Genomic DNA, 27591 nt, shown 5'->3' with positions numbered 1-27591 from the left:
AAATGGAACAGAATCTACACTGATTGACATCACCTTCACAGTTACATCTTAAAGGCATATGCCAGTCTTGCGTTACCTCATTTGGGCTGATTTTCCCAGATACGATGTGCTTGTACGATGATGTGCTGCTTTCCTGCATGAAATTAATTTTGCACGTTTTGTAACATGTTAAGCAAATGTGATCTGTGTATATGTTATCCTACACAATACACAGCAAAATATTGGTAACGGTCTAAGAAGTAAATGCATCTCTCGTAACTCTATATCAGCTTACCATGTAATACTTTTTTTTTTTGCTCTATTGCCTATTATTTACATGTTTTGCTTTTAGCGTTGTACCCGATAATGGCGTGAAATAATGTCATCCTGCACAGTGCATAGTAAAATACGTTATTGTTATAAAATGTAAGAGCATATCCGTAATTTTATGCCAGCTTGAATCTAATATTTTTTAAATTTTGCAATTTTTTTACTTTGAGTCTTTTTATTGGCATATTCTTGCTTTCAACATTGAACTCGATGATGACGTGAAATCCGAAATCTAGGCCGAACACAGGAAATATACAGAACTATATAACCCTGTGGTGGTGTATTCTTTCCAAAAATAATGTAGGACTGTGACTCAGCCGCTTCGTCGTTCCAGATGTGTATTTACTTTTATTAAATATGTGTAGCAATTTTGTTACTATAATTGGTACACGCGGTATCAATAATTCCGGCGTTCGCCTTAAAAGATTTTGGGAGACTAACGGGAAAGCTAAATCTGGGTGCCCAGACAGGGGTCTGTCCAGTGTCTTACCCGCTATACCACAACACTCAGAGAGTTTGACACAGATTCGTTTAATAAGCAAGGCAGCGATACAGCAATGTTCGTTGGACTCTGGGCGCTATAGGAGAGGTGTAGAATCACTACGTGGTTTTTCTGTTAAAGATTCCGACAGGGTATGTTTCTCGAAGCGTCAACCAGCATACTACTTCCAATGACATATTTCTCGCGAAAAGACCATGAAGGTAAAATTAAAAAACATTGGTGCTCTAACAGAGACTTAGCGACAGTCTTTCTTTCCGTGCATTATTTGCGTGGACACGAAACGGAGGAAGTGGCAATCGAAAGCGAAGTAAGTCCCGCATACACGATAAAGTGGCTTATGCAGGATGGATGTAGATACCCTTGTAGATAACGATGTTGGCCGGTCGTAAATACTGACGGTTCATTGCTTCTTCCTGTTTCTAGCTTTCTAAAGAATATCGCAAACGAAAAAGCTATTTAGGCACAGATATCTGCGTTCCTTACTTTCAGTAGTACTCTAAATAAATTTGATTTTACGGATTATGTGCTTTGCAGAATATGTACAGCGAGCCGATTACTGTTTCAGCGCACAGCGCAGGTCTGTCGCCGTCTTCGACGCAGGGCTCAGATAAGCCGCCGCTCATCGGCAACTCCACCGACGAGGACGCACTGCTCGACAAAGACCTGGTCATCGTCGACGCCAACGAGGTGAAACTCGCCCAGCAGCAGGATGGCGAAGCTGAGAAGAAGCCGGAAGCCGAAAGGAAGAAGTCGGGAGCTAGCGACAGCGCGGCCAAGCCCGTAGTGGCAGAGAAGACAGACGAGACCAAGTCCAATGTGTCCAGCGCGGGAGCCAAGTCTCCGGCCAGGAGCGTCGAGCGGCCGGAGGACGTCATCACGGCGGCCCCCGCGCCGACGCCGGCTCCGGCGCCCGAGAAGGAGGGCGAGGGCGGCCCCAGACACGCCAGGAGGCCCTCGTCTTCCACCTCCAACGTCAGCCTCAGCAGCGCCACCGGGGCCGCGGCTGTTCAGCCCATAGCCTCCTTCCCGGAGACTCCCGAGCCTGCAAAGGCCGATAAAGCCGCTGCCAGCAAAGCTCCAGAGTTCCCCGCCAAGGCCGTAATATCTCCTACCGGCGTCGCTGCGGAAGTCAAGCGAGAGCGCCCGGCATCCTCTGAGAAGTCTCCCGTCGGGTCACCCGTGACGGCGTCGGTCGAGGTCAAACAGGAGTCCAAACCTGCTTCACCGACTACTCCCCCAGAGGCGAAGGAGACAACGAAAACCGATAGTCCGAGTGGAGAACACAAGCCGGTGTCTCCAGTCAGCGACGAGGATGCATCCACAGCACAGCAGGAAACTAAACAGGAGTCCGAACCTCCACAGTCACCCAGTGTGAAATCTCCAGAACTGGCTGCGGAAGTCGCATCAGAGTCACCTGCAGTAAAAGCCGAGGAAAAACCCGAGTCACCGACGACCGACGAAAATATGGCTCCGTCTAAATCTGATACACCCTCATCTGACGTCACTGAAGCGAAAGTAGCGATCCCAGAAGCACCTGCAGTCGTCGACAAAGAGGCTGCTGCTACTTCTGCAGTACCTGCACCAGATGAGCCAACGCCTGGACCGTCTACTGCCGAAATCAGTTCCGCAGAGCGCCCGACGTCAATACATGACATTCCCTCACCGTCTCCAGAGACTGGTGAGCTGCCCACTACCAGTGCCGTCACCCCGACCACCGTCCTAGTTACGCCATCAGCAGACGGTCCAGCTTCGCCGACTGCTGGCTCACCAGAAACGGGCGAGATACCGACGCCGACGGTCAGCATCACAGTATCGCCCGCACCTGACAGGACGCCGACATCTTCCGACGACGAGGAACCGATCGTTATTCCCACACGGCAGAGGGTGCGAAAAGAGCCCGCCGAAAGTCCGACGACGTCAGTGGATCAGGAACCTCCGTCTGCGGCTGCACACGACTCTGCCAAACAGCCTACTGACACGGAGAGTGTGGATGAAGTACTTCCCAGCTCCCCGAATAGAGGGCAGAGCGAGGCTACGACCGCGTCGATGGTGGAGAGCAGGCAAGACTCGCGCGCCGACACGCCTCATTCGGTGCTGGCCACGGCGGGCAGCGAACTGGAGGACTCCGCTGTAGACGAAGAAGTGCTGGGCGCTGCCGCTGCTAAGATACAGGCGGGCTTCCGAGGCTATAAGACGCGCCAGGAATTGAAAAATGGCGCGACTAGCGAGTCTCAGGAAGAGAAGCGATCTGACGAGCTTAAGGATCAGCCTAAGGAAAATGAGGCACCGGAAGAGCCGGCAGTGCTGGAAGCTGCAGCCACCAAGATACAGGCGACTATCAGAGGACATCAGACGAGACAAAAACTCAAGGAAGAAGGCATCGTTGCAACGAAAAATGACAGCGTCGTAATCGATGCCAATGTGGATGCTGACAAAGGAACGATACCGGAGTCTCTGATTGGTGACGAAGACAAAACCGCCCTCGAATCGGCAGCCACAACGATTCAGGCTACTTTCAGAGGGTACCAGACGAGACAGCAGGTAAAGCAGGAGAAACTGCAAGAAGCTGCGAAGGACGAACAAATACCTGGAGAAGCTGTGTCTACGGATCAAGTAGCGAAAGATCAGCAACCGGTAACTGAAGAAGTTAATGAGGCTGTCCTTTTGGACAGTGACCCCTCTGCTTTGGAATCGGCAGCCACCACCATTCAGGCAACTTTCAGGGGCTACAAAACACGACAAGAACTTGAGAAAGAAGGTAAGACGGAAGCTACAGAGGAAAGTGACAAAGCTAAGGCTGTCGTGCAAGAGAAAATCGAAATGGAGGAAAAGAAGCCGGAGGTTAAGGAACTGGAGGAGAAAAATGAAACTCCAAAGCCCGATTCCAAAGAAGAAACCGTCGAAGCGAAAGGGACCAACCTGGAAATTGGAGGAGAGAAGACTGATATTGAGGCGGAGAAAGATGTTAAGGACGTCAAAGTAGATGACGCGTCTGTTATCGAATCGGCTGCTACAACAATCCAAGCCGCGTTCAAAGGCTACCAGACGCGGCAGCAACTAAAGAAAGAGGAACTTATCGATGCCGCCAAGGACATCGCCGACGATGCAGCGGCAGCTGTCGTCTCGAAGGCCGGAGACGCCGTCCGAGACGCAGAGTCGCCAGTTCTCGAGTCGGCCGCCACTACCATCCAGGCTGCGTTCCGAGGCCATCATACGCGAAAGCAGTTGAAGAACAAGGGAGACGTCGACAGTAAGGAAGAGAGCAGTGCGCAGGTGGAGGATGAAGTTAGCACCGCGCGAGCGCCGGAAGTGTCCGGCGCTACGGACGAAGCGGCACTGCACGCTGCCGCAGCATCTATACAGGCGACGTTCAGAGGTTACAAGACGCGCCAGCAGCTCAAGAATGAGGGAGCAGGGGGAGAGCCCGGTGAAGCCACGCCGGAGCAGCCCAGCATCGAGCAGCAGCTGGCGGAGGCGTGCCAGGAGGCTGGCGCGAGTACGGCCGCGGCGGATCTGGAAGCGGCGGCGACGACCATCCAGGCCAACTTCCGCGGCTTCCGGACGCGCAAGGAGTTCCAACAGAGCCAGGCGTCCAACTCGGAGACGGGCGAGGCAGCGGTCCAGCCGCCGCCGGCTCCCCCACAGGAGGGCGCCGCCTACCACGAGAGGGTGCTGGACGCCGCCGCCACCACCATACAGGCAACCTTCAGGGGCTACCAGACCAGGCAGAAGGTCGCCAAGCCTGGAGACAAACCCGAGACAGCGGCAGACGCTAAGCAGGTACGTTGTAAGGGGGTTCACGTGCGTCAGCAACTTTTAAAGGCCTAGGACTTAATTATAAGATTAACTGAATTTTCCATCGGTGCTTAGCAGAGTGAGACAATAATATTAAACAGGAAAATATTTCAAAATGTTCTGCCACCAAACCGTTTCACAACACTAGCTTAGTTTCAAATGTTCCACTGATGAATGTACACTGAAGAGCCAAAGAAACTTGTATACCTGCCTAATATCGAATAGGGCCCACCCGAGCACCCAGAAGTGCCGAAATACGACATGGCATGGACTCGACTAATGTCTGAAGTAGTGCTGGAAGGAATTGACACCATGAATCCTGCAGGGCTGTCCATAAATCCGTAAGAGTACGAGCGGGTGGAAATCTCTTCTGAACAGCACGTTGCAAGGCATCCCAGATATGCTCAACAATGTTCATATCTGGGGAATCTGGTAGCCAGCGGAAGTATTTAAACTCAGAACAGTGTTCCTGGAGCCACTCTGTAGCAATCCCGCACGTGTGGGGTGTTGCATTGTCCTGCTGGAATTGCCCAAGTCCGTCGGAATATACAATGGACATGAATGGATGCATGTGACCAGACAGGATGGCTACAAACGTGTCATCTGTCAGAGTCGTATCTAGATGTATCGAGGGTCCCTTATCACTCCAACTGCACACGCCTCACACCATTACAGAGCCTCCACCAGCTTGAACAGTCACCAGCTGACATGGAGGGTCCATGGATTCATGAGGTTGTCTCCATTCCCGTACACGTCCCTCCGCTCGATACAGTTTGAAACGAGACTCGTCCGACCAGGTGACATGTTTCCAGTCTTCAAGACCAATCTATCTATATTCTAGAGGATTCAACTTCATTGCCGAACTATCCGTCACTTATGACACTGCTACTGCATGCTTCGAAACTTCCGCTGGATGTTTCAGTGTACTCCTCATCAGTATCTACTTCTGGCCACGAAAAAAAAAAAAAAAATCGTCCGAAGAACACCGTTTAAGTGACCAAGGCGTATTTACACACGTAAATTTAACAACTACCAAGTAACCGCATCCTAAATAGTCGTTTTATAAACCTACCTGCTGTAAAAGGCGGAGAGAACGCTGAAGTAGTTACGATGATGCCAGCAGAGTGCAGCACCAACTGTAAGATTTTTTTAGATGTTTGTATGTTTTACATGTTTATTTGTTCGCCTTACAGCATGTTTACCACGCAGCTGGCTTCTCAGTTGAATTTACATGTGTAATTTAATTAAATACATTCCCTTTTTAAGCCATTTATAAACTGATGATTCTCATTGCTTAATTTACATTATAGTACATCTCTTTACACACCTATGCAATTATATAAAAATAAATACACAATCTCTTCCATTATATATTTGCAGTTTCAATTTGCGCAAAGTATAATGTATTGTATAATATATTATATATGGTATATCTACATTTTATATTAATGAAAAAGTATAATGGAATTCTGTATGTGATTTGTGTAAGTACACAGCTGTGATACTCTTATTTATTAGTACTCAGGCTTTTTCCTCATTATACATGTCCTTCAAATTACTTTGTAGATACTGGTATTCTTCAACTGGCTAATGTACCTATCTTATTTTTATATTATACCCCTAACGCTACCTTAAGTTTATTTACTAATACATCTTCAGACTTAAGTTTTTTGTGCAGTTACAACCTTGACAATATTTTTGGTACTGTGTAAATGTAAGTTATATATGTTCTCGGAGTAAATTTCTGTTTATTTTCTTTGACGTGCATTAAGCAATTATACACGTGGAGACTTGGAAGTGTCATTATATTGCACTGACTGAAATGTTCCTTACGGGATTTTCTAGGACTCAGTCCTCGAATACATTTCATTACTTTTCTCTGCCATCTGAAACACAATTTATAGCCGATGAATTTCCTCATAACAGAGCCCCTTCCTGCAGCTGAAAGAAGTAACTAAGAACCAGTAAATTTTTATTCGTAGAATATCTTAATTTACAACAACAAAAAAAGTTGTGCATCACCTCGTTTCCGAGAGTTCCGCAACCTGTACAGAAAATTGGAATGGAGATCAACATAAACATAATTTCCGCCCTTTTTATTGCTCATGAGAAACACACATTGCATATTGTACCACCATACAGCGAGATCTTCAGAGGTGGTGGTCCAGATTTCTGTACCCACCAGTACCTATAATACCCATTAGCACGTCCTCTTGCATTGATGCATGCCTGTATTCGTCGTGGCATACTATCCACAAATTCATCAAGTCACTGTTGGTTCAGGCTGTCCCACTCCTCAATGGCAATAAGGCGGGTCACGTCGTCCATAAACAGCCCTTTCGAATCTATCCCAGACATGTTCGATAGGGTTCATGTCTGGAGAACATGCAGGCCATTATAGTCGAGCGATGTCGTTATCCTGAAGGAAGACACTCACAAGATGTGCACGATGGGGTCGCGAATTGTCGTCCATGAAGAGGAATGCCTCGCCAATATGCTGCCGATATGGTTGCACTATCGGTCGGAGGATGGCATTCACGTATCGTACAGCCGTTACGGCGCCTTCCATGACCACCAGCGGCGTACGTCGGCCCCACATAATGCCACCCCAAAACAGCATGGGACCTCCACCTTGCTGCACTCGATGGCTATTGTGTCTAAAATGTTCAGCTTGACCGGGTTGCCTACAAACACGTCTCCGACGATTGTCTGGTTGAAGGCATATGCGACACTCATCGGTGATGTCAATCCTGAGCGGTCCATTCGGCATGTTGTTGGGCCCATCTGTACCGCGCTGCATGGTGTCGTGGTTGCAAAGATGGACCTCGCCACGGACGTCGGGAGTGAAGCTGCGCATCGTGCAGCGTATTGCGCATAGTTTTAATCGTAACACGACGTTCTGGCATTGCTGTCATGATTCCTCCGACCATAATCCGTAGGTAGCGCTCATCCACGGCAGAAGTAGCTCTTGGGCGGCCCGAGCGAGGCATGCCATCGACATTTCCTGTCTCTCTTTATCTCCCCCATGTCCGAACAACATCGCTATGTTTCACTCCGAGACGCTTGGACACTTTCCTTGTTGAGAGCCCTTCCTGGCACAAAGTAACAATGCGGACGCGATCGAACCACGGTATTGACCGTCTACGCAAGGTTGGACTACAGACAACACGAACCGTGTACCTCCTTCCTGGTGGAATGACTGGAACTGATCGGCTGTCGGACCCCCTCCGTCTGATAGGCGCTGCTCATGCATAGCTGTTTACATCTTTGGGTGGGTTTAGTGACATCTCTGAACAGTCAAAGGGACTGTGTCTGTGACACAATATCCACAGTCAACGTCTATCTTGAGGAGTTCTGGGAACCGGGCTGATGCAAAACCTTTTTTTTGTGTGTGTATATGGCAAAAATCATCGGGCAAGTTTACTAGACAGATACAGCATGGACGTAAAAATGAATAAACGTAAGAAAATGATGAATTATTGTGAAATGAAGTTAATAAGTTTCGATTTACAATTTAATCACGCCATTCACGTTGAAGATTAGCGCATCTCCTGAAAATATACAGTGCGAACTTTAAAACCCGAAGAAAATAACGCACAACACCGATGTTAATAATTAAATAGCATTACGCTATTTCTTTAATGGCGCACTAATTCGTTTCATTCATTTACATTATGTTCGTGAATCGCAGTATACAAATTTTGACAGCAAAGAAAGCTAGAGGTTCCAAACCGCACACTTCGACTACTGGAGAAAGCATGTTGCCTATGTCAAAATAGTGTGGCACGAACATCTTACTCACTTCACGGTACAGTACTTCGCGCTCGGGCATTGAGCCACTGTATTGGGGCTCGCGAAAGTTCAAAATCTGTAATTTCAGAAGATTATAACTGTATGCAGTCAGAGTTATGCCCCAAATTTTCTCGCGGTGTCGATTGCTGGGGCTGGTATCCTGATAGTGTGCTTTTTTTTATCGTTATAATATGAGGTCAAGGTGGAGATTATTCCTTGTTAGTGCTCCATATTTTGTTGTCCATGATATAGTCCTCAGTATGCGGAGTTGCAGATATAATGTCAGCCAGTGTATGCAGTGTGTTGCATGTAACTTCACTGCGCACTGTGTTGTATATGGTGTCATGTGCAAGTTTGTGTATAAACCTGTTTGCACTAGCTTGTTGAACTGGCTACCCGTCATGCCGGTGTTCTCTCGGGTTCCAATTTGCACACATGTGCAGTTTGAGTTGTTCCTCAGCGTGAATCAGTGTTAAAAAAAATGGTTCAAATGGCTCTGAGCACTATCGGACTTAACTGCTGTGGTCATTAGTCCCCTAGAACTTAGAACTACTTAAACCTAACTAACCTAAGGACATCACACACAATCATGCCCGAGGCAGGATTCGAACCTGCGACCGTAGCGGTCCCGCAGCTCCAGACTGTAGCGCCCAGAACCGCACGGCCACTCCGGCCGGCCCAGTGTTCATTTTCAACCGCTCCAGTGTATTAGGGAATCGTCGTGAACACGGAACCCCTTATCATTAACCTCCCGTTGTTGTAGCCAAGTCTCCACTCGCCAGAGTTTAAGTTAGCGCTTGTTGTGTAGAGGAATTCCAGGGATATTCTCTATCCTGTCAAGTCTGCCAATTTTCAACCAGTATGATGCTGAACAATATCTGATATTTCTAATTTTATTTTATTTTAATTGCTGCAATTTACAAAGTACCTGCCACCTTGTTACCAAGACAGAACGTATTTTCACAATACGAAATTGTACATGTACGGAATGTGGGAATGTGAAACTTATCTGACTTCTTATTTGTAATAAGGTTTAACAGTATTGCACCGCTAAATGCGTTTGGACATAAAAGTAATTAGGAATTGCAAAGAAAAACTTTATCAAAGATTAATAACCAATTATGTCATCTTCATTACAGGTATTACTTTATTAAGCTTAATGAACAATTATATCATTTAAATTGCAGGTATTATACAAGAGGTTCCTACATACACTGACGGAAAAGTAGTCACAACACAAAGAAGGAGTTGTGCGAATAAATGAAAGTTGGTAGGCGTGTATCTGCATCTGAAAGATGATTTCCATTTTAATTTCACGCCAGTCGCATAGCAGTGGCACTCGTAGTGGTGAGTTGATGTTGGTCAAGAATGCCTTTAAGGCCACAAAAATGATATCATCAGCACCTCGCTGAGTTTGAACAAGGTCGTGTTATAGGGCTATGGGAAGCTGGATATTCTTTCTGCCCTAATGCAGAAGATCCTGACGCGAATGTAGCCACTGTACGTATTTGCTGGCAGCGGCGGTCACGCGAATGTACGGTCACAAGAAGACCGGGCTCCGGGCGGCCGAGTGGCACTATGAGAGGCAAGACTCTCGTGATCGTCGTGGGGTACTGGTGCATCTGCAGCAGCAATCTGAGCAGCAGTTGGCGCCATAGTGACGCAAGGAACTGTTACAAATCGGTTACTTCAAGGACAGCTCTGAACCAGGTGCCGTGTAGTGTGCATTGCACTGACCCCAAACCATCGCCATCTGCGTCTTCAGTGGCGTCAAGCGAGAGCTCATTGGAGGGCAGGGTGGAAATTTGTTGTATTTCGTGGTGACAGCTGGTTCTGCCTCGGTGCCAGTGATGGCAGTGAGTGGGTTAGAAGGAGGCCAGTTGAGGGCGTGCAACCAATCTCTCTGCGTCTACATCTACATCTGGAATCAGGTCTGTGGTCCGATTTCGTACGACAGCAGGAGCACTCTCGTGGTTATTCCATGCATCCTGACTATATCGATCTGGTGATTCGACCTGTTGTGCTGCCATTCATCAACAGCATTTCGAGGGGGGGGGCATTCTAACAGGATAACAGTCGCCCATATATCGCTGTTGTAACCTAATATACTCAACAGAGTGTCGAAATCTTGTCGTGGCCTACTCGATCACCTGGTCTGTCTCCAATCGAGCATATATGGAACATCATCGGACGGCGAATCCACCGTCATCCACAACCAGAATTAACTCTCCCTCTATCGACCGATCAACTGCAAGAGGCATGGAACTCCATCCCACAAACTGACATACGACACCTGGACAATATAATTCATAGACGTTAGCTTGCTTGTATTAAAAATTGTGGCGGTTACACCGGTTATTAATGTAACAGCATTTCACTTCTTTTTGTGGTTTTAGAGCGCACAACTACAGTGGTCATTAGCGCCCAGACTAAGTTATGAATGCACTGCGAGGCACAAGGTTAAAACAGCAACTAAAAAGGACAACACTAGAAAAGGCACATTAACAGGCAAGGGATTAAAAGAAAACAGCATAATCAAATGTCCTTAGACAGGTTTGTCAAGTGGATAAAACGAAGAACGCGAGCAGCTGCTCCTGGGTCATCCGCTAAAATGGCATCCAGAGTACATGGCGGGCCAAGATCAATGCGCAGTGTATTAAAATTCGGACAAAACGTTAAAATGTGGCGTACCGTCAGCAATTGCCCACATGGGCAGAACGGCGCCGGCGCAGCCGTCAGCAGATGGCGATGGCTGAACCGGCAGTGTCTAATTCGTAACCGGGCCAAAACGACCTCCTCCAGCCGAGAAGGGCGTGAAGAGGTCGTCCAAGCCGTGGAGAGAGGTTTCAAGGCCCGAAGCTTGTTTTCAGTAAGTGTAGCCCAATCGGCAAGCCACAGCGATGAAATGCGCTGACAAATGACCCTGCTAAAATCAGATGAAGGCACACAACATTTGGAATGAGTTACCTCACGCTTAGATTAACCTGTAATCTTGCAATGTTAATCACGTTAATATGTAACATAGACAAATGTATTCCCGAAATTTCATTGCTCTACATTAATTATTCTTTGATGTTGCCATATTCTCCATCAGTGTATATTAAAATATTTTATGACAGTTGATCCATTTCTGTATTCCTTACTTTTGTCTTGTCTTACATCTAGCTCTGTATATTAATCTTATTATCTTTATCTGTTTCAGCATCTGAGTCTATTTCTGTGTTTGTGTATGTGTCATTCTTACAAGGGAACCTCCCCATCGCATCCCCCTCAGATTTAGTTATAAGTTGGCACAGTGGATAGGCGTTGAAAAACTGAACACAGATCAATTGAGAAAACAGGAAGAAGTTGTGTGGAACTGTGAAAAAATAAGCAAAATATACAAACTGAGTAGTTCGTGGGAAGGTAGGACACTGGGAACGCGGGAGCGCCGTGGTCTCGTGGTAACGTGAGCAGCTGCGGAACGAAAGGTCCTTGGTTCAAATATTCCATCGAGTAAAAACTTTAATTTTTTATTTTCAGTTTATGTGACAAACTCTTATGTTTTCATCCCTTTTTTGGGAGTGATTATCACATCCACAAGAAAACATAAATCGGGCAAGGTAGAAGAATCTTTTTACCCATTCGCCAAGTGTACAAGTTAGGTGGGTCGACAACATATTCCTGTCATGTGACGCACATGTCGTCACCAGTGTCGTATAGAATATATCAGATGTGTTTTCCTGTGCAGGAATCGGTTGACCTATGACCTTGCGATTAAATGTTTTCGGTTCCGATTGGAGAGGCACGTCCTTTCGTCTACTAATCGCACGGTTTTGCGATGCGATCGCAAAACACAGACACTAAACTTATTACAGTGAACAGAGACGTCAATGAACGAACCGACAGATAATAACTATGCAAAAATAAAGAAAGTAAAATTTTCACTCGTGTGAAGACTTGAACCAAGGACCTCTCCTTCTGCAGCTGCTGACGCTGTCACGGGACCACGGCGCTTCTGAGCTGAGGTTCTCCTTGATGTTGCCTATGTAGCCCATGGACTACTCAGTTTGTATATTTTGCTTATTTTTTCACAGTTCCACACAACTTCTTCCTGTTTTCTCAATTGATCTGTGTTCAGTTTATCAAGGCCTATCCACTGTGCCAAGTCATAACTAAATCTGAGGGGGGTGCGATGGGGAGGTTCCCTTGTTAGTATTCTATTCCCGTGCTTTTGTGTTTGCCTGTTTTCGTGTATCTGATTGTTCTTATTTGTATACTTCGTGTCAGGTACGTGACGCATTATAGTTATGTCATCCAGTATGGGACAATCATTCAGTTGTCGTAGAGTTTACCCTGTGTTGTCATACTGAGTTTGGTGGTCGTATGTGTGGGAGTCTGTAACAGTGTAACATGGCATGTTCAGGAGTTCCTAGTTCTCCGCAGATGCATATGGGTGTTCGGCTGATATCAAAGTGTTGGAGGTATTCTGGTCACGGACCATGATCCGCGAGGAAAGGGACCGCGCGGCGTACGGGATCTATACGTTTCAGCCTCCTTCGTTTCTTAATATTTGGGAAGAAGGATTACACGCGACACCCCTTTTCTGACGAATCCCATTATGTCAACCAGATATCATTTCGTCTGCTGTTTAGTTGGCGCCTTTCTGTGATGTATTGTCCTATAATTTCAAATACTTCATCCCGTCTGCCTTTCTTCATCCAGCGTGCTGCTGCTCTTTGACTAGTTGTGATGTCATAGGGGCACACCTAATCTGATAATAATGTCGGCCGGTTGTATTCGTAGTACCAGTGCAGTTCAATTTTTGACAGGCTGTGCCGCAGTCGGACGCCGCCCCTGAGGAGGCGTGCGTGCCGCCGCTGGAGGACATGCTCAAGACCGCCCCCGCCGGCGGTGCGGCGCCACTGGAGACTGCCGCGTCGCTGTCGCGCGCCTCCACGCTGGAGGCCAGCGTGCCCCCGGTGGAAGACACTGTGGCGGCTGCTGCGACCGCCGGCAGGGAGGCGGCACTCGGCGCCCAGCCCCCGGAGGCCAGCGTGCCGCCCCCGGAGGACGCGCTGCCGCCCCAGCCGCAGCCGCCGCTCGGCACGCAGGCGTCGCTCGCCGAGAGCCTGCACGAGGCAGCCGTGCCGCCCCTGGAAGACCTGCTGGAGAAGTCCGCCCCCGCGCAGGCGCGCCCGCCCGCCTCTTTCTCCAGCCACGTCTCGCTCGCCGACAACGTGCCCGACACCGACACGGCGGACGTGCCCGACAGCGTCCAGAAACCGGCAGCGAATGTCGCCGTCGAAATGGCCGCGGAAATCAGCGCCGAATCCGAGAAGACGACGGAAGCGACCCCTCGGCCTCCGTCCTCTGGCGGTGCAGACGAGGCGGAGGCAGGTCCTTCTCGAAAGGTCGAGCCGGAAAATTCCGCTCCTTCGGAGGAACCAGATTCCCAGACAGATGGCGAGAAGCGCGACGCGAAAGTCGAAAGTTCCGAAACTGAACCGAAACCGAATGAAATGACAGCTGCCTTAGCTCCTCAGCCAACCTCCAGCGCAGTTTCTGATTCTGCGGACAGGACTGAACCATCCTCGTCCGACGGAACTGTTCAGGAGGCAACCACTAGAAAAGAAGCCTCGGCGAATATTGTGCCGTCTTTGGTCGCACAGGCAGAGAAGGAAGTTTCTAAACTCGCTATAGCGTCAGTCGAGGCACCCGTAGCGCAGAGTGACGTTGTAGAGCCTGAGGCAGATTCGAAGAAGGAGCCGTCGGTCGCTGCAGGGAGTTCAGAGAAAGGTGATGTGGGACAAGGCCAAAATGCGTCGGAAGCTGGTAACGAGGGTGTAAAGGAGGTCGAGGAAGAAGTGAAAGACGACAACGCTACTCGTAAAGAGGAACTGAAAACAGAAGTGCCTGTCGTGTCAGCTCGCCCTGAGCCAGTAGTTGATAAAGCGTCGAATGAAACGGAGAAAGGAGGTGACGGTTCGGAGAAGGTGCATGCAGAACCGACGCCATCCGAAGCAGTGCCAGTGGTGAAACCTCCCTCGCCGAAAGAGGCGACCGCACCGTCGAGTGCTGAACCTGCACTGGAGGATGCGCTACAGCCGAAAGCAGCTGAAGAAGTCACCCCACTAGTGGTCGCCGAAGCAGCAACCTCGCACGTGGGCGAAATAAGTAAGGACGAGACGGGCTCCGTGGAGAGCTTGCCGGAACCTCCGACGGCGCCCCTCTCCCCGAAGGAGAGGAGTTCTCCGCCGTCGGAGGCGGGAGAGCCGCTGTCCAGCGACGCGGCGCTGCCGTCACCCCCCCTCAGTAGCCAGGCGTCGCTGTCGGAGAGCTTACCGGCCGCCGCTTCGGCGCCGCCCCCGCTCGCTTCTGCTGCCGCTTCCACCGCGGCCGCCGCCGCCGCCGAAGACTCGCCGCTGACGAGCACCGCGACGCCGGAGCCGCCGTCCGAGGACGCGCTGCCGCCGCCCCCCGGCCAGGGCAGCAGCCGCTCCGACTCGGAGGCGACGCCGGTGCCGGAGGCGGCCGAGGCGGAGGCGGAGGCGGAGGCGGAGACGGCGTCCGTCGCCAGCGCGTCGGGCGCCCCCGCCGTCGCCGAGGACTCGCAGGCGTCGCTGCCGCCCCCGCCACCCCCGCAGGGTGCCGCTGGCGACAGCCCGCCGGACTCCACGTCGGTCGGGGCGGGCGCTGTGGACGGCGACAGCAGTCTGCCGCCGCCGCCCGACAACGACAACAACTCGCTGACTGACGTTTCCATGGTGACGGATACGGCGTCGGAGGCGGGAGACGCGCAGATTCCGCGCAGTCCAGAGACCGGCGAACAGAAGAAGAGGCCTTCTCAGGTAGGTTTCCTATTTGTGACACCTGGCATACGTACGGAACCACGCTATCCGTAACAATTCACTTAAAGTCTCTCTTCATAGAGATATAAAGAGGCAATACTGTAACTGAGGGTTATCGGGGCTTTGCGATTCTAACTGTCGGTTTTGGCCAAGAACGTGTTTGTAATGGCTGTGATGTTCATTTTGAACTGCACTTCTATGTAGAGCTATAATCAATTTTCATTTTCAGAATGATATTTTCACTCTGCAGCGGAGTGTGCGCTGATATGAAACTTCCAGGCAGATTAAAACTGTATGCCGGATCGAGACTCGAACTCAGTTGGTAGAGCACTTGCCCGCGAAAGGCAAAGGTTCCGAGTTCGAGTCTCGGTCCGGCACACAGTTTTAATCTGCCAGGAAGTTTCATATCAGAGCACACTCCGCTGCAGAGTGAAAATCTCATTCTGGAAACATCGCCCAGACTGTGGCTAAGCCATGTCTCTGCTATATCCTTTATTTCAGGAGTGCTAGTTCTGCATGGTTCGCAGAAGAGCTTCTGTAAAGTTTGGAAGGTAGGAGACGAGGTACTGGCAGAAGTAAAGCTGTGAGAACGGGGCGTGAGTCGTGCTTGGGTAGCTCAGTTGGTAGAGCACTTGCCCGCGAAAGGCAAAGGTCCCGAGTTCGAGTTTCGGTCCGGCACACAGTTTCAATTTTTATTTTCTTAATTTCTGCTACAAACGAAAAACATAGTACTGTTTCTCCCACTTCGGAGGGAATTATAATATTTGTTCGATTTATCAGCCTTTTTTACGATAAGTACATTTTTAAAATTCGTACGTCTACTATTTATCGCGGTCTCCGCTACAGCTCTATCACTTTTTTTACGGTATTTGATCGTATTCTCTCCGAACATTAGTTGAATTTCTTGTGTGATAAACGTTTCCATTTATTACTGATACATATTTATATTCGTAATCGCGTATCACAATCTCCACTTGAGCTATACAGGTTGGGTCACGTAAGACGTAACACTCCTTTTATTTCGTGAACAGTTCCATATATTGAAACGAGGTTTTCGGCTAATGATAGTATTTATTAAATACTTGTGCACATCGTCGGCCATAACACTTACATGTCGTGTCACTGCTTGTTTGGAAAAGCCGATTTCTTGAAAACTGCTAACGTTCGTGGGACACAAAAGTTCTGCAGCATCAATGAGACAATATTTTACAAACTGCCCTCCGGAAAACGGCTCCCTGGAATTTTAATATTTGCTCGTCGTGCACATTTTATGTGATTGGCATTCTGGATAATAGAAAATTGTACGTTGTTTAGTAAAATAAATACAAATGAAACACAACAAACGAAGAGTTCAAGGAGTAACAATTATCATGATTTACATTAAAAATCTGTTGCTGTGCTTCATCCATTTTCTTAGGCAGCCTTAATTTAGCATTCCGCTCTTCACTGTTCAATACAGTACACTTGTCTTTATAAATTGAATTGTAGTGTCTTTCAGTCGTGAACTTGCGCTGGCCACCTGTTATTCGGCGGGACAGCAAACACTGTGAGTTTTGACATACCGCTGTAAAGAATAATTGCCGTTTCCAGTTGTGTTTAAATGATAAAGAACAGAGATCTCCTACTGTTCGCTCTTTTGCAATACTCGCCATTTCCCAGTATGTCTCATGTAACGCTACAGTCATCAGAGGGAAGCTAGACTGGGTGTGCTTCGGTCCTCCTGGTACAGCGTGAACAAGGAAGCGGAACAATCGTCGCTCATTTGGTATACATGTCAAGTCACAGTCACAGATGCCGCTGTTCCGCTTTGCCCGCTGATTGACATGTGAGCACCTGTGCAGCTCTTCCGCAATTCTGCACCGTGTGCTTGTTTAGAGCATTATCCACACTAAACATTACGAGCTCCTCAGCATCCTATCAATTGCGGAAAACCTCGTTTCGATATCTGGAACCGTACAAGAAATAAGGGTTGTTAAATTGTTACGTCTTACGAGACTCCCTCGGTCTAGCTAAAGCGTATTTTCCGATACCAGCTTCAATTTCCTTGCGATACATACTTAATATTTTGTTAGTCTTATGTAATTCAAGGCATCAAAATGGCTCTAAGCACTATGGGACTTAACATTTGAGGTCATCAGTCCCCTAGACTTAGAACTAATTAAACCTAACTAACCTAAGGACATCACACACATCCATGCCCGAGACAGGATTCGAACCTGCCACCATAGCAGCAGCGCGGTTCCGGACTGAAGTGCCTAGAACCGCTCATCCACACTGGCCGGCAAACAAGGTATCCACTACGGCTGTACGTGCATTTTTATTATTATTTTATTTAATTTATTTTTTTAAGAAGGTGCCGTACACGAAACGTTTTCTTACCGATAAATTGTTGAAGTTCGTATTGTGATAAGTATTCCTATTTACTACTTATAGGGACGTGTATATTCATAACTGTGTATCGCAGTCTCCACTCGACCTATTGGCTAAAGTATATTTTCCGATACCATCGTCGAGTTATTTAAGATACACGGTGTTTTCTTATTGGGCCTCGTGATCTATACTGCGGCTGTAGAGCTGTTTTTATAATATTCGAATAGATTTCTCTACAACAAATAGTTTAAGTTCTTCTTGTCGAACCCTTTTATGGTGTACTACTCAGAAGTACAAATATTTGAAACGGCGTATCACATCACCATTTGAATCATATAGATAAAGTGTTTTTTCCTGATACCAGCCAAATTTATTGACGATTAATAATTTTTAGTTCGTACTGCGTGATGCTTTTTACAGCTGTAGGACCTGTTTTTACGAACTCTATGCGTTTTGTTACCAAGAATCGTATGTCTTATTTATACGTTTTGACCATAACAGTTGTAACTCGAACTATTTTTACCTGATGCACTAAATTATCGTAACCAAAACTGTCAGCTTGTTGTTTCCCTCGTTTGTTGCATACTCATTACGTCACAGGTCGAAGCTCGTTATCCCAAAACAGGTCTCAGTTGTAGACTAACCATCTTTAAGTAATCGATCCTAATGCAATTGCTATCGTAAAGTATAATGTGAGGCGTAACCAATAAGAATACACACCAAACAGCAAATTGTGAAGACGCTCAGAACGCGCCCAATGTACTACCAGTATGATACGTACACATCAAAAGACGCACAAGAGCATTATCTTACAAATTATGCTTTTATATTTACGAGTACTTTAGTTTATTCAGGTCCCCTTCAGAATAGTTCCTACAATTTTATTCGCTATGTGAATTCTTTCATGTGGTAAATATTGTTCAACTTCCGATGCGCTTTCAAACTTACGAATTACGCTTTGTGGTGTTCGTCTGCGAGTTTTCTCTTGCTGTGATGCACGATGTCACCAATCGGGCCGCAGAGCCACCCTTACTTAGTACGCGTAAATATTGTCAGTCGAATTTCTTCATTATGTTACTTGCGTTTCTCGCTTACTTTGTTGTTATAGTAATTTATATTTTATAGTGTACTAAATACGCAGCGTATGTTCGTAGTGGTGGAGGCCATTCGATTTTAAAGACGGTGGTAACCATTAAAATAGGTAGTCATATGTTTTATAACGACATCAGAAACTCTGTTTCGATAGAAAAGGAGTTTAAAAACACACTGAAACATTCGTCTCGGAACTTAACAAATTGAAACCATTCCTGCTCACTCTACTCGCTGCTATCATGGATCTGTTATCATAATCCAAACTAACAACAAACCCGGAATACAAATCAAATTCAAACATCAGTGGAAGTTTCTGTTTTACGGTAATTTACTAATATTTAGAAATGCGCAATGTGCTGGTGGCTTAATAGATAAGAGGTTAGCCGTCAGACAAAAAATTCCAATAGCAGTCGGTCTAAAGGTTATTTCTGTTACTCAATCTTCTTTCATCTCTGGCAATGATTTGCGTATGTGAAAAATGATGATTTGTCCGTGCTTCGAAACTCACGTTAAGATGTACGTCCCCCTACAATTGGCTAGTTAAATCAGTTCGCAGGCCGGAGAAAGGAAAAGGTGTACAACGTCCAACAGGGCCAAGCCGAATAAAGCACTGTGGCGTCGAAATCGTCCTCCTGGTTGAAGACACTATTACATTCCACAATGTTTGCGGATGTGAATAGAAACGTACAATACGGCAGATGAAGTCATTTTACAAGTTCGCACTTATTCCACGAGAGGCTGCCCATAATTTCGTTGCCTCGTAAATACCTACTTACCCTGACAAAGGCATTTAGAACGCTTAGCTGTCTGCCACTGGTTATTTAAAAGAAATACTGCAGTCGCTATCTGGAATTACGAGGACATCAAGTCGGAGTCTCGACATTGACTTCGTATCTGAGAAAAAAATCATAAATTAAATACTTCAAATGAAGAAGTATGTTAAACGGACTATACACACACGAATAACCAAACATGTGTTTACTTCACCCATATTCATACGAATACCCTTACGAACTCTGAAATATTTCTAGGTAGAAAGATAATGTGGAAATTGGCAGCCTTTTAGAAGGAACTGAAGTTAGGTACTTAACGTATCAGCTTGAAAGGAGCTACTAAAGATTGGCACTGGAGATATCGCGGAGGTGCTTTCGCATACTGAGTTTTATGAATGAGATTTGTAATCCGGTTTTGGCGACAGTTTGGTGGGCTGATTTATTACCAAATAGAGGAATTTCATGTTCGCGTAATCTGCCTATGGTTCTGTGCTTTACCACTTTTTATTTGGTACTGATTACGTCCTTTATAGTAAAAGAGTAAGCAATAGAGGAGCAAGTCCACACTTTCATGCTGACACTGAAGCTGAAGAGCGCTCAATGAACTAGAACTAGAGAAGCCAGTGAATCTGAATACAGAACTATAACATTCTACATTGTCATGAGTCTTCAGAATGCGTGGTAGCTTCATTGTCTTCGTTTCTATTACTACGCGATACTGTATCCATAATTACTGTCGTTTTTACTTTATTTGTTTTGTAATGTATCCAATTAATGCAGCGTTGTCTTCCCGTGAGGATGGAGTGGATTTTTCTCAGCTGGATACAAAAAAATAGGTATTTCTATGAATTGCGAACGAATGCGTTTTCTCGTTGCATGTTAATACCTTATTTCAAAGAATAAAAATGCTGCAGAATATTAGGGAAAACGCTTTTCGGTATAAACTGACGGCGAAATAGTGTGAAGTTGCACGTACATTTAGTGTGTCAGGACTGAAGCGTGCCATATTAATTTTGGCAAGCACACAAATATGCCTTGCGGTTTCAAAAGCTGACACAGTTTCAGAAGTGCGCAGTGCTACACATTCTATTTTTGACTACAAGCGTTTTCGTCTTGTAACAGCTATTTTCGGTTTGCGACTTATTTTCTTTTTGTGGAGTCGTCGTTAATACCTCTCTTGTAGACGATGGCTTGTCTTTCTGAATGCCAGAGTCATGTCGGAGCATAGCAACATGTGCTTCGTGCTTTCGAAATACCTTACCCCGCCCCCCCGTCAATCACTCAGTCACGAAGAGAGGGTGACATAGAGAGAGACTGCCAGCAAGTGTAGCTGTACTCATTAACATTTATGTTCCAGCGCATTGCCTCATCAGAGGAATAATATATAATACCTCCCCAGGCTCCCAGACGCGTCAAACTAAATCACTAGAGGGAACTTCCGGGAAGATTAAAACTGTGTGTCGGACCGAGACTCGAACTCGGGATATTTGCCTTTCGCCGGCAAGTGCTCTACCATCTGAGCTACCCAAGCACGACTCACGACCCGTCCTCACAGCTTCAATTCTGTACCAGTACCTCGTCTCCTCCTTTCCAGACTTCACAGAAGCTCTTCTGCTGAGTTCTAGTCTCGGTCCAGCACACAGTTTTAATCTGCCAGGAAATTTCGTATTGGCGCACACTCCGTTGTAGAGAGAAAATGTCGTTCTGGAAACATCTCCCAGGCTGTGGCTAAGCCATGTCTCCACAGTATCCTTTCTTCTAGGAGCGCTAGTTCTCCAATATTCGCAGAAGAGCTTCTGTGAAGTTTGGAAGGTAGGAGACGAGGTACTGGCAGAAATGAAGTTCTGAGGACGGGTCGTGAGTCAGACGCTGAATCTACCGCCTCTGGAGAAACGTTTCGTAACACACCGCAAAGCAGCGAATCCGCAACTTTTGACACAGAACATAGGGATCGCCGTACTGACAGTCTCGCATGAGGATACGGAGGAGTGTAATCCGCCGGCAACGCAAGGTGGCGGCCGCGATCCGTTGAAGCTCGCTGGAACTGATGCAGCAGACATGGAAGATAACTTCTATTAACACACAACTCTGAATCGAAGCCTGACAGAAATGTGTAGTAGCACTGATCTACAATCGTACAGTATAGCTACAGTTAACATTAACAGAACCACTAAAAAATCGAATGCCTACGTGATTTTACATGTGCTTTCGATATAGACGTAGTCATGTTGCAAGACGTGTGTACGGACAGAGTGGAACATATGGCAGGATACAAGGATATCCTCAATAGAGGACCTGAAAGCGGTGCTGCCACGTTAATCAAGGACGGGATTATACCTAGTGGTGTTTAAAAGTTAGCAAGTGGAAGAAGAATTTCTGTCGAAACAGACACAGCTCAGCTTATTAATACACTCCTGGAAATTGAAATAAGAGCACCGTGAATTCATTGTCCCAGGAAGGGGAAACTTTATTGACACATTCCTGGGGTCAGATACATCACATGATCACACTGACAGAACCACAGGCACATAGACACAGGCAACAGAGCATGCACAATGTCGGCACTAGTACAGTGTATATCCACCTTTCGCAGCAATGCAGGCTGCTATTCTCCCATGGAGACGATCGTAGAGATGCTGGATGTAGTCCTGTGGAACGGCTTGCCATGCCATTTCCACCTGGCGCCTCAGTTGGACCAGCGTTCGTGCTGGACGTGCAGACCGCGTGAGACGACGCTTCATCCAGTCCCAAACATGCTCAATGGGGGACAGATCCGGAGATCTTGCTGGCCAGGGTAGTTGACTTACACCTTCTAGAGCACGTTGGGTGGCACGGGATACATGCGGACGTGCATTGTCCTGTTGGAACAGCAAGTTCCCTTGCCGGTCTAGGAATGGTAGAACGATGGGTTCGATGACGGTTTGGATGTACCGTGCACTATTCAGTGTCCCCTCGACGATCACCAGTGGTGTACGGCCAGTGTAGGAGATCGCTCCCCACACCATGATGCCGGGTGTTGGCCCTGTGTGCCTCGGTCGTATGCAGTCCTGATTGTGGCGCTCATCTGCACGGCGCCAAACACGCATACGACCATCATTGGCACCAAGGCAGAAGCGACTCTCATCGCTGAAGACGACACGTCTCCATTCGTCCCTCCATTCACGCCTGTCGCGACACCACTGGAGGCGGGCTGCACGATGTTGGGGCGTGAGCGGAAGACGGCCTAACGGTGTGCGGGACCGTAGCCCAGCTTCATGGAGACGGTTGCGAATGGTCCTCGCCGATACCCCAGGAGCAACAGTGTTCTTAATTTGCTGGGAAGTGGCGGTGCGGTCCCCTACGGCACTGCGTAGGATCCTACGGTCTTGGCGTGCATCTGTGCGTCGCTGCGGTCCGGTCCCAGGTCGACGGGCACGTGCACCTTCCGCCGACCACTGGCGACAACATCGATGTACTGTGGAGACCTCACGCCCCACGTGTTGAGCAATTCGGCGGTACGTCCACCCGGCCTCCCGCATGCTCACTATACGCCCTCGCTCAAAGTCCGTCAACTGCACATACGGTTCACGTCCACGCTGTCGCGGCATGCTACCAGTGTTAAAGACTGCGATGGAGCTCCGTATGCCACGGCAAACTGGCTGACACTGACGGCGGCGGTGCACAAATGCTGCGCAGCTAGCGCCATTCGACGGCCAACACCGCGGTTCCTGGTGTGTCCGCTGTGCCGTGCGTGTGATCATTGCTTGTACAGCCCTCTCGCAGTGTCCGGAGCAAGTATGGTGGGTCTGACACACCGGTGTCAATGTGTTCTTTTTTCCATTTCCAGGAGTGTATTTACGCTCCGTCCGGTTCGAAAGCCAGACTGGATCGATCTACCTTCTTTCAGGAAAGTACAGTTGAGTTAATCACTCCCACGAACGAGAACATCGTCATTGCTGGTGACTTTAACTGCGTTCTTTCCGCCGGCGACCAAACGCCCAATTCTAACACATGGCTGCAACTGGGAGACTTAGTGAACCTCATCGACACCTGGCAAAACCAGCCAAGAGCGAACCCAGGGTTCACTTATATTACTAGCCATTCCATGAGTAGGATAGACCGCATCTACGCCTCTTGTCGCCTAAAATATAGTGTTCTCAGCGTTGAAACTTCTCCAGTGAGTTTTTATGACCATTTGGCAGTTGTGGCTACGATTAACATGCCCAGGCAAAGGACATTTCTGGGTAGGGGCGTCTGGAAATTCAATATCTCACACCTACAAGAAAGCTTTCAAATTTAAAAAGAAATAATAGAGAAGGAACACATAATAAATGACCTGAAAAACATCAGCAACCTGACGCTATTTCAATGAATAAAACATTGTGCTGAGCACGAACAACCCCCATAGACGCGACGTTGAGAAATGTGCTTAAGGAATATGCGCCCATACAGAACTAAAATGGAATGGTGGGTAACACATGCAAAACCTAAAATACGAACTTTACTCAAACGCTACGTTTTTGAAAAGAAACAGTGGGAAAGGCACTTCCTCCAGGTAGTTTCATAGGCCCTCTATTGTTACTGATCTATATTAACGACATAAGAGACAATAGACAATCTGAGTAGCCGTCTTAGATTGTTTGCAGATGATGCTGTCATTTACCGCCTTGTAAAGTAATCAGTCGATTAAAACGACTTAAAAAATGATTTAGATAATATATCTGTATGGTGCGAAAAGTGGCAGTTGACCCTGAATAAGGAGAAGTGCGAAGTTATTCACATGAGTGCTAAAAGAAATCAGTAAAATTTCGGTTACGCGATAAGTCACACAAATCTGAAGGCTGTAAATTCAACTAAATACGTAGGTATTACAATTACAAATAACCTAAATTGGAACGATCACATAGATAATATTGTGGGTAGAGCAAACCAAAGACTGCGATTCATTGGCAGAACACTTAGAAGGCGCAACAGGTCTACTAAAGAGACTGCTTACACCACGCTTGTCCGCCCTATTCTGGAGTATTGCCGTGTGGTGTGAGATCCGCATCAGATGGGACTGACGGATGACATCGGAAAAGTACACAGAAGGGCAGCTCGTTTTGTATTATCGCGAAATAGGGGAGATAGTGCCACAGTGCCAGAGATATGACACGTGAATTGGAGTGGCAATCATTAAAACAAAGGCGTTTTTCGTTGCGACCGGATCTTCTTATGAAATTTCAATCACCAATTTTCTCCTCCGATTGCGGAAACATTCTGTTGGCACCCACCTACATAGTGAGAAATGACCATCATGAAAAAATAAAAGAAATCAGGGCTCGCACAGAAAAATTTAAGTGCTCGTTTTTTTCCGCGTGCCGTTCGAGAGTGGAACGGTAGAGAGACAGCATGAAAGTGGTTCATTGAATCATCTGCCAGGCACTTTATTGTGAATAGCAGAGTAATCACGTAGATGTAGACATAGATGTAGATGGAAATTTACGTCGAGTGCGTAAGGGAACTATACGCAGATACCGCCAATGTATCACGTCACACCATGAGAATAAAACGGATCAAGGCCAAAATAACCGCTCTGAAATGCCAGCAAATAGAAGGAGTTAAAATAACATCGAGAGACAAAACGGCATTGAGAATGAAAAAACTGCGCTTTTCCACCTTCTGGCCGAATTCAATAGAGGACGCCGGCTGCACATAAGTTCTCTCCGAAATGATGATAGAATCCAACTTATCCACCAGCAGGACATCAAAAAGTTCGCCCATGATTATTTCACGAGACTGTATGTTGAAGGAGACACTGGCGACAATGACAACTGTGAGGCCTTTTTAAACTGCGTTGACCCGACTGTGACGGATGCAGAAAACGCAGAACTGGACGGTCATATCATTACAGAAGAACTGTCCGCAGCGTTGAAAGGAGCCCGAGGAATAAATACCCTGGACCCGATGGGTTACCCGTAGAGTTTTACCTAAAGTACTGGAATTTAATCGGTAGTACGCTGACTGGAGTGTTCGACGAACTACGTACGTCTACCACTATTCCCTGTGAGTTTTTAGAAGGGCTGATACTGTTGGTTCCTAAAAGTGGATGTATTAATGATCTGACAACCATGCGTCCTATATCGCTGCTAAACGCTGACTACAAGATAGTTGCTAGGGCACTGCTTCGTCGATTGAACACCATTGCTGGACGCCTCACCGGTCAATGTCAGTCGTGTGCCGTCCCAAGGAGGATGTAGAAGTAAATACCCTCGGAGTAGTGAAGCAACTTAAATCACTTAATAAAAGCAAGTCTTATGATCCAGACTGTGTACCAATTAGGTTCCTTTCGGAGTATGCTGATGTATTAGCTCCATACTTAACAATCATATACAACCGTTCGCTCGACGAAAGATCCACACCCAAAGACTGGAAAGGTGCACAGGTCATACCAATATTCAAGAAAGGTAGTAGGAGTAATCCACTGAATTACAGGCCCATATCGTTAACGTCGATATGCAGCAGGATTTTAGAACATATATTGTGTTCGAACATTATGAATTGCTTCGAAGAAAACGGTCTATTGACACACAGTCAACATGGGTTTAGAAAACATCGTTCCTGTGAAACACGACTAGCTCTTTATTCGCATGAAGTGTTGAGTGCTATTTACAAGGTACACTCCTGGAAATTGAAATAAGAACACCGTGAATTCATTGTCCCAGGAAGGGGAAACTTTATTGACACATTCCTGGGGTCAGATACATCACATGATCACACTGACAGAACCACAGGCACATAGACACAGGCAACGGAGCATGCACAATGTCGGCACTAGTACAGTGTATATCCACCTTTCGCAGCAATGCAGGCTGTTATTCTCCCATGGAGACGATCGTAGAGATGCTGGATGTAGTCCTGTGGAACGGCTTGCCATGCCATTTCCACCTGGCGCCTCAGTTGGACCAGCGTTCGTGCTGGACGTGCAGACCGCGTGAGACGACGCTTCATCCAGTCCCAAACATGCTCAATGGGGGACAGATCCGGAGATCTTGCTGGCCAGGGTAGTTGACTTACACCTTCTAGAGCATGTTGGGTGACACGGGATACATGCGGACGTGCATTGTCCTGTTGGAACAGCAAGTTCCCTTGCCGGTCTAGGAATGGTAGAACGATGGGTTCGATGACGGTTTGGATGTACCGTGCACTCTTCAGTGTCCCCTCGACGATCACCAGTGGTGTACGGCCAGTGTAGGAGATCGCTCCCCACACCATGATGCCGGGTGTTGGCCCTGTGTGCCTCGGTCGTATGCAGTCCTGATTGTGGCGCTCGCCTGCACGGCGCCAAACACGCATACGACCATCCTTGGCACCAAGGCAGAAGCGACTCTCATCGCTGAAGACGACACGTCTCCATTCGTCCCTCCATTCACGCCTGTCGCGACACCACTGGAGGCGGGCTGCACGATGTTGGGGCGTGAGCGGAAGACGGCCTAACGGTGTGCGGGACCGTAGCCCAGCTTCATGGAGACGGTTGCGAATGGTCCTCGCCGATACCCCAGGAGCAACAGTGTCCCTAATTTGCTGGGAAGTGGCGGTGCGGTCCCCTACGGCACTGCGTAGGATCCTACGGTCTTGGCGTGCATCTGTGCGTCGCTGCGGTCCGGTCCCAGGTCGACGGGCACGTGCACCTTCCGCCGACCACTGGCGACAACATCGATGTACTGTGGAGACCTCACGCCCCACGTGTTGAGCAATTCGGCGGTACGTCCACCCGGCCTCCCGCATGCCCACTATACGCCCTCGCTCAAAGTCCGTCGACTGCACATACGGTTCACGTCCACGCTGTCGCGGCATGCTACCAGTGTTAAAGACTGCGATGGAGCTCCGTATGCCACGGCAAACTGGCTGACACTGACGGCGGCGGTGCACAAATGCTGCGCAGCTAGCGCCATTCGACGGCCAACACCGCGGTTCCTGGTGTGTCCGCTGTGCCGTGCGTGTGATCATTGCTTGTACAGCCCTCTCGCAGTGTCCGGAGCAAGTATGGTGGGTCTGACACACCGGTGTCAATGTGTTCTTTTTTCCATTTCCAGGAGTGTATTTCAGATCGACTCCGTATTTCTGGATTTCCGGGAAGGCTTTTGACACTGTACCCACACAAGCGGCT

At 47.6% G+C, this 27591-nt stretch overlaps 1 protein-coding gene across 1 annotated transcript in view; it reads left to right on the top strand.

Annotated features, from left to right (window-relative positions):
- The window catches only part of LOC126260540 (nascent polypeptide-associated complex subunit alpha, muscle-specific form-like), a 468909-nt gene that overhangs the window by 387389 nt on the left and 53929 nt on the right, over window positions 1-27591 (top strand). Inside the window, exons 2-3 of the mRNA XM_049957875.1 lie at window positions 1377-4591; window positions 13210-15228. Of these exons, the coding sequence (XP_049813832.1) occupies window positions 1377-4591; window positions 13210-15228 (5234 nt within the window). The remainder of the gene's footprint in view (window positions 1-1376; window positions 4592-13209; window positions 15229-27591) is intronic.

The sequence above is a fragment of the Schistocerca nitens genome, chromosome 5, assembly GCF_023898315.1.
Source record: "Schistocerca nitens isolate TAMUIC-IGC-003100 chromosome 5, iqSchNite1.1, whole genome shotgun sequence".
Taxonomy (NCBI): Eukaryota; Metazoa; Arthropoda; class Insecta; order Orthoptera; family Acrididae; genus Schistocerca; species Schistocerca nitens.
The sequence above is the reverse complement of the archived record's forward strand: the minus strand, read 5'-3'. Positions and strand labels throughout refer to the sequence as shown.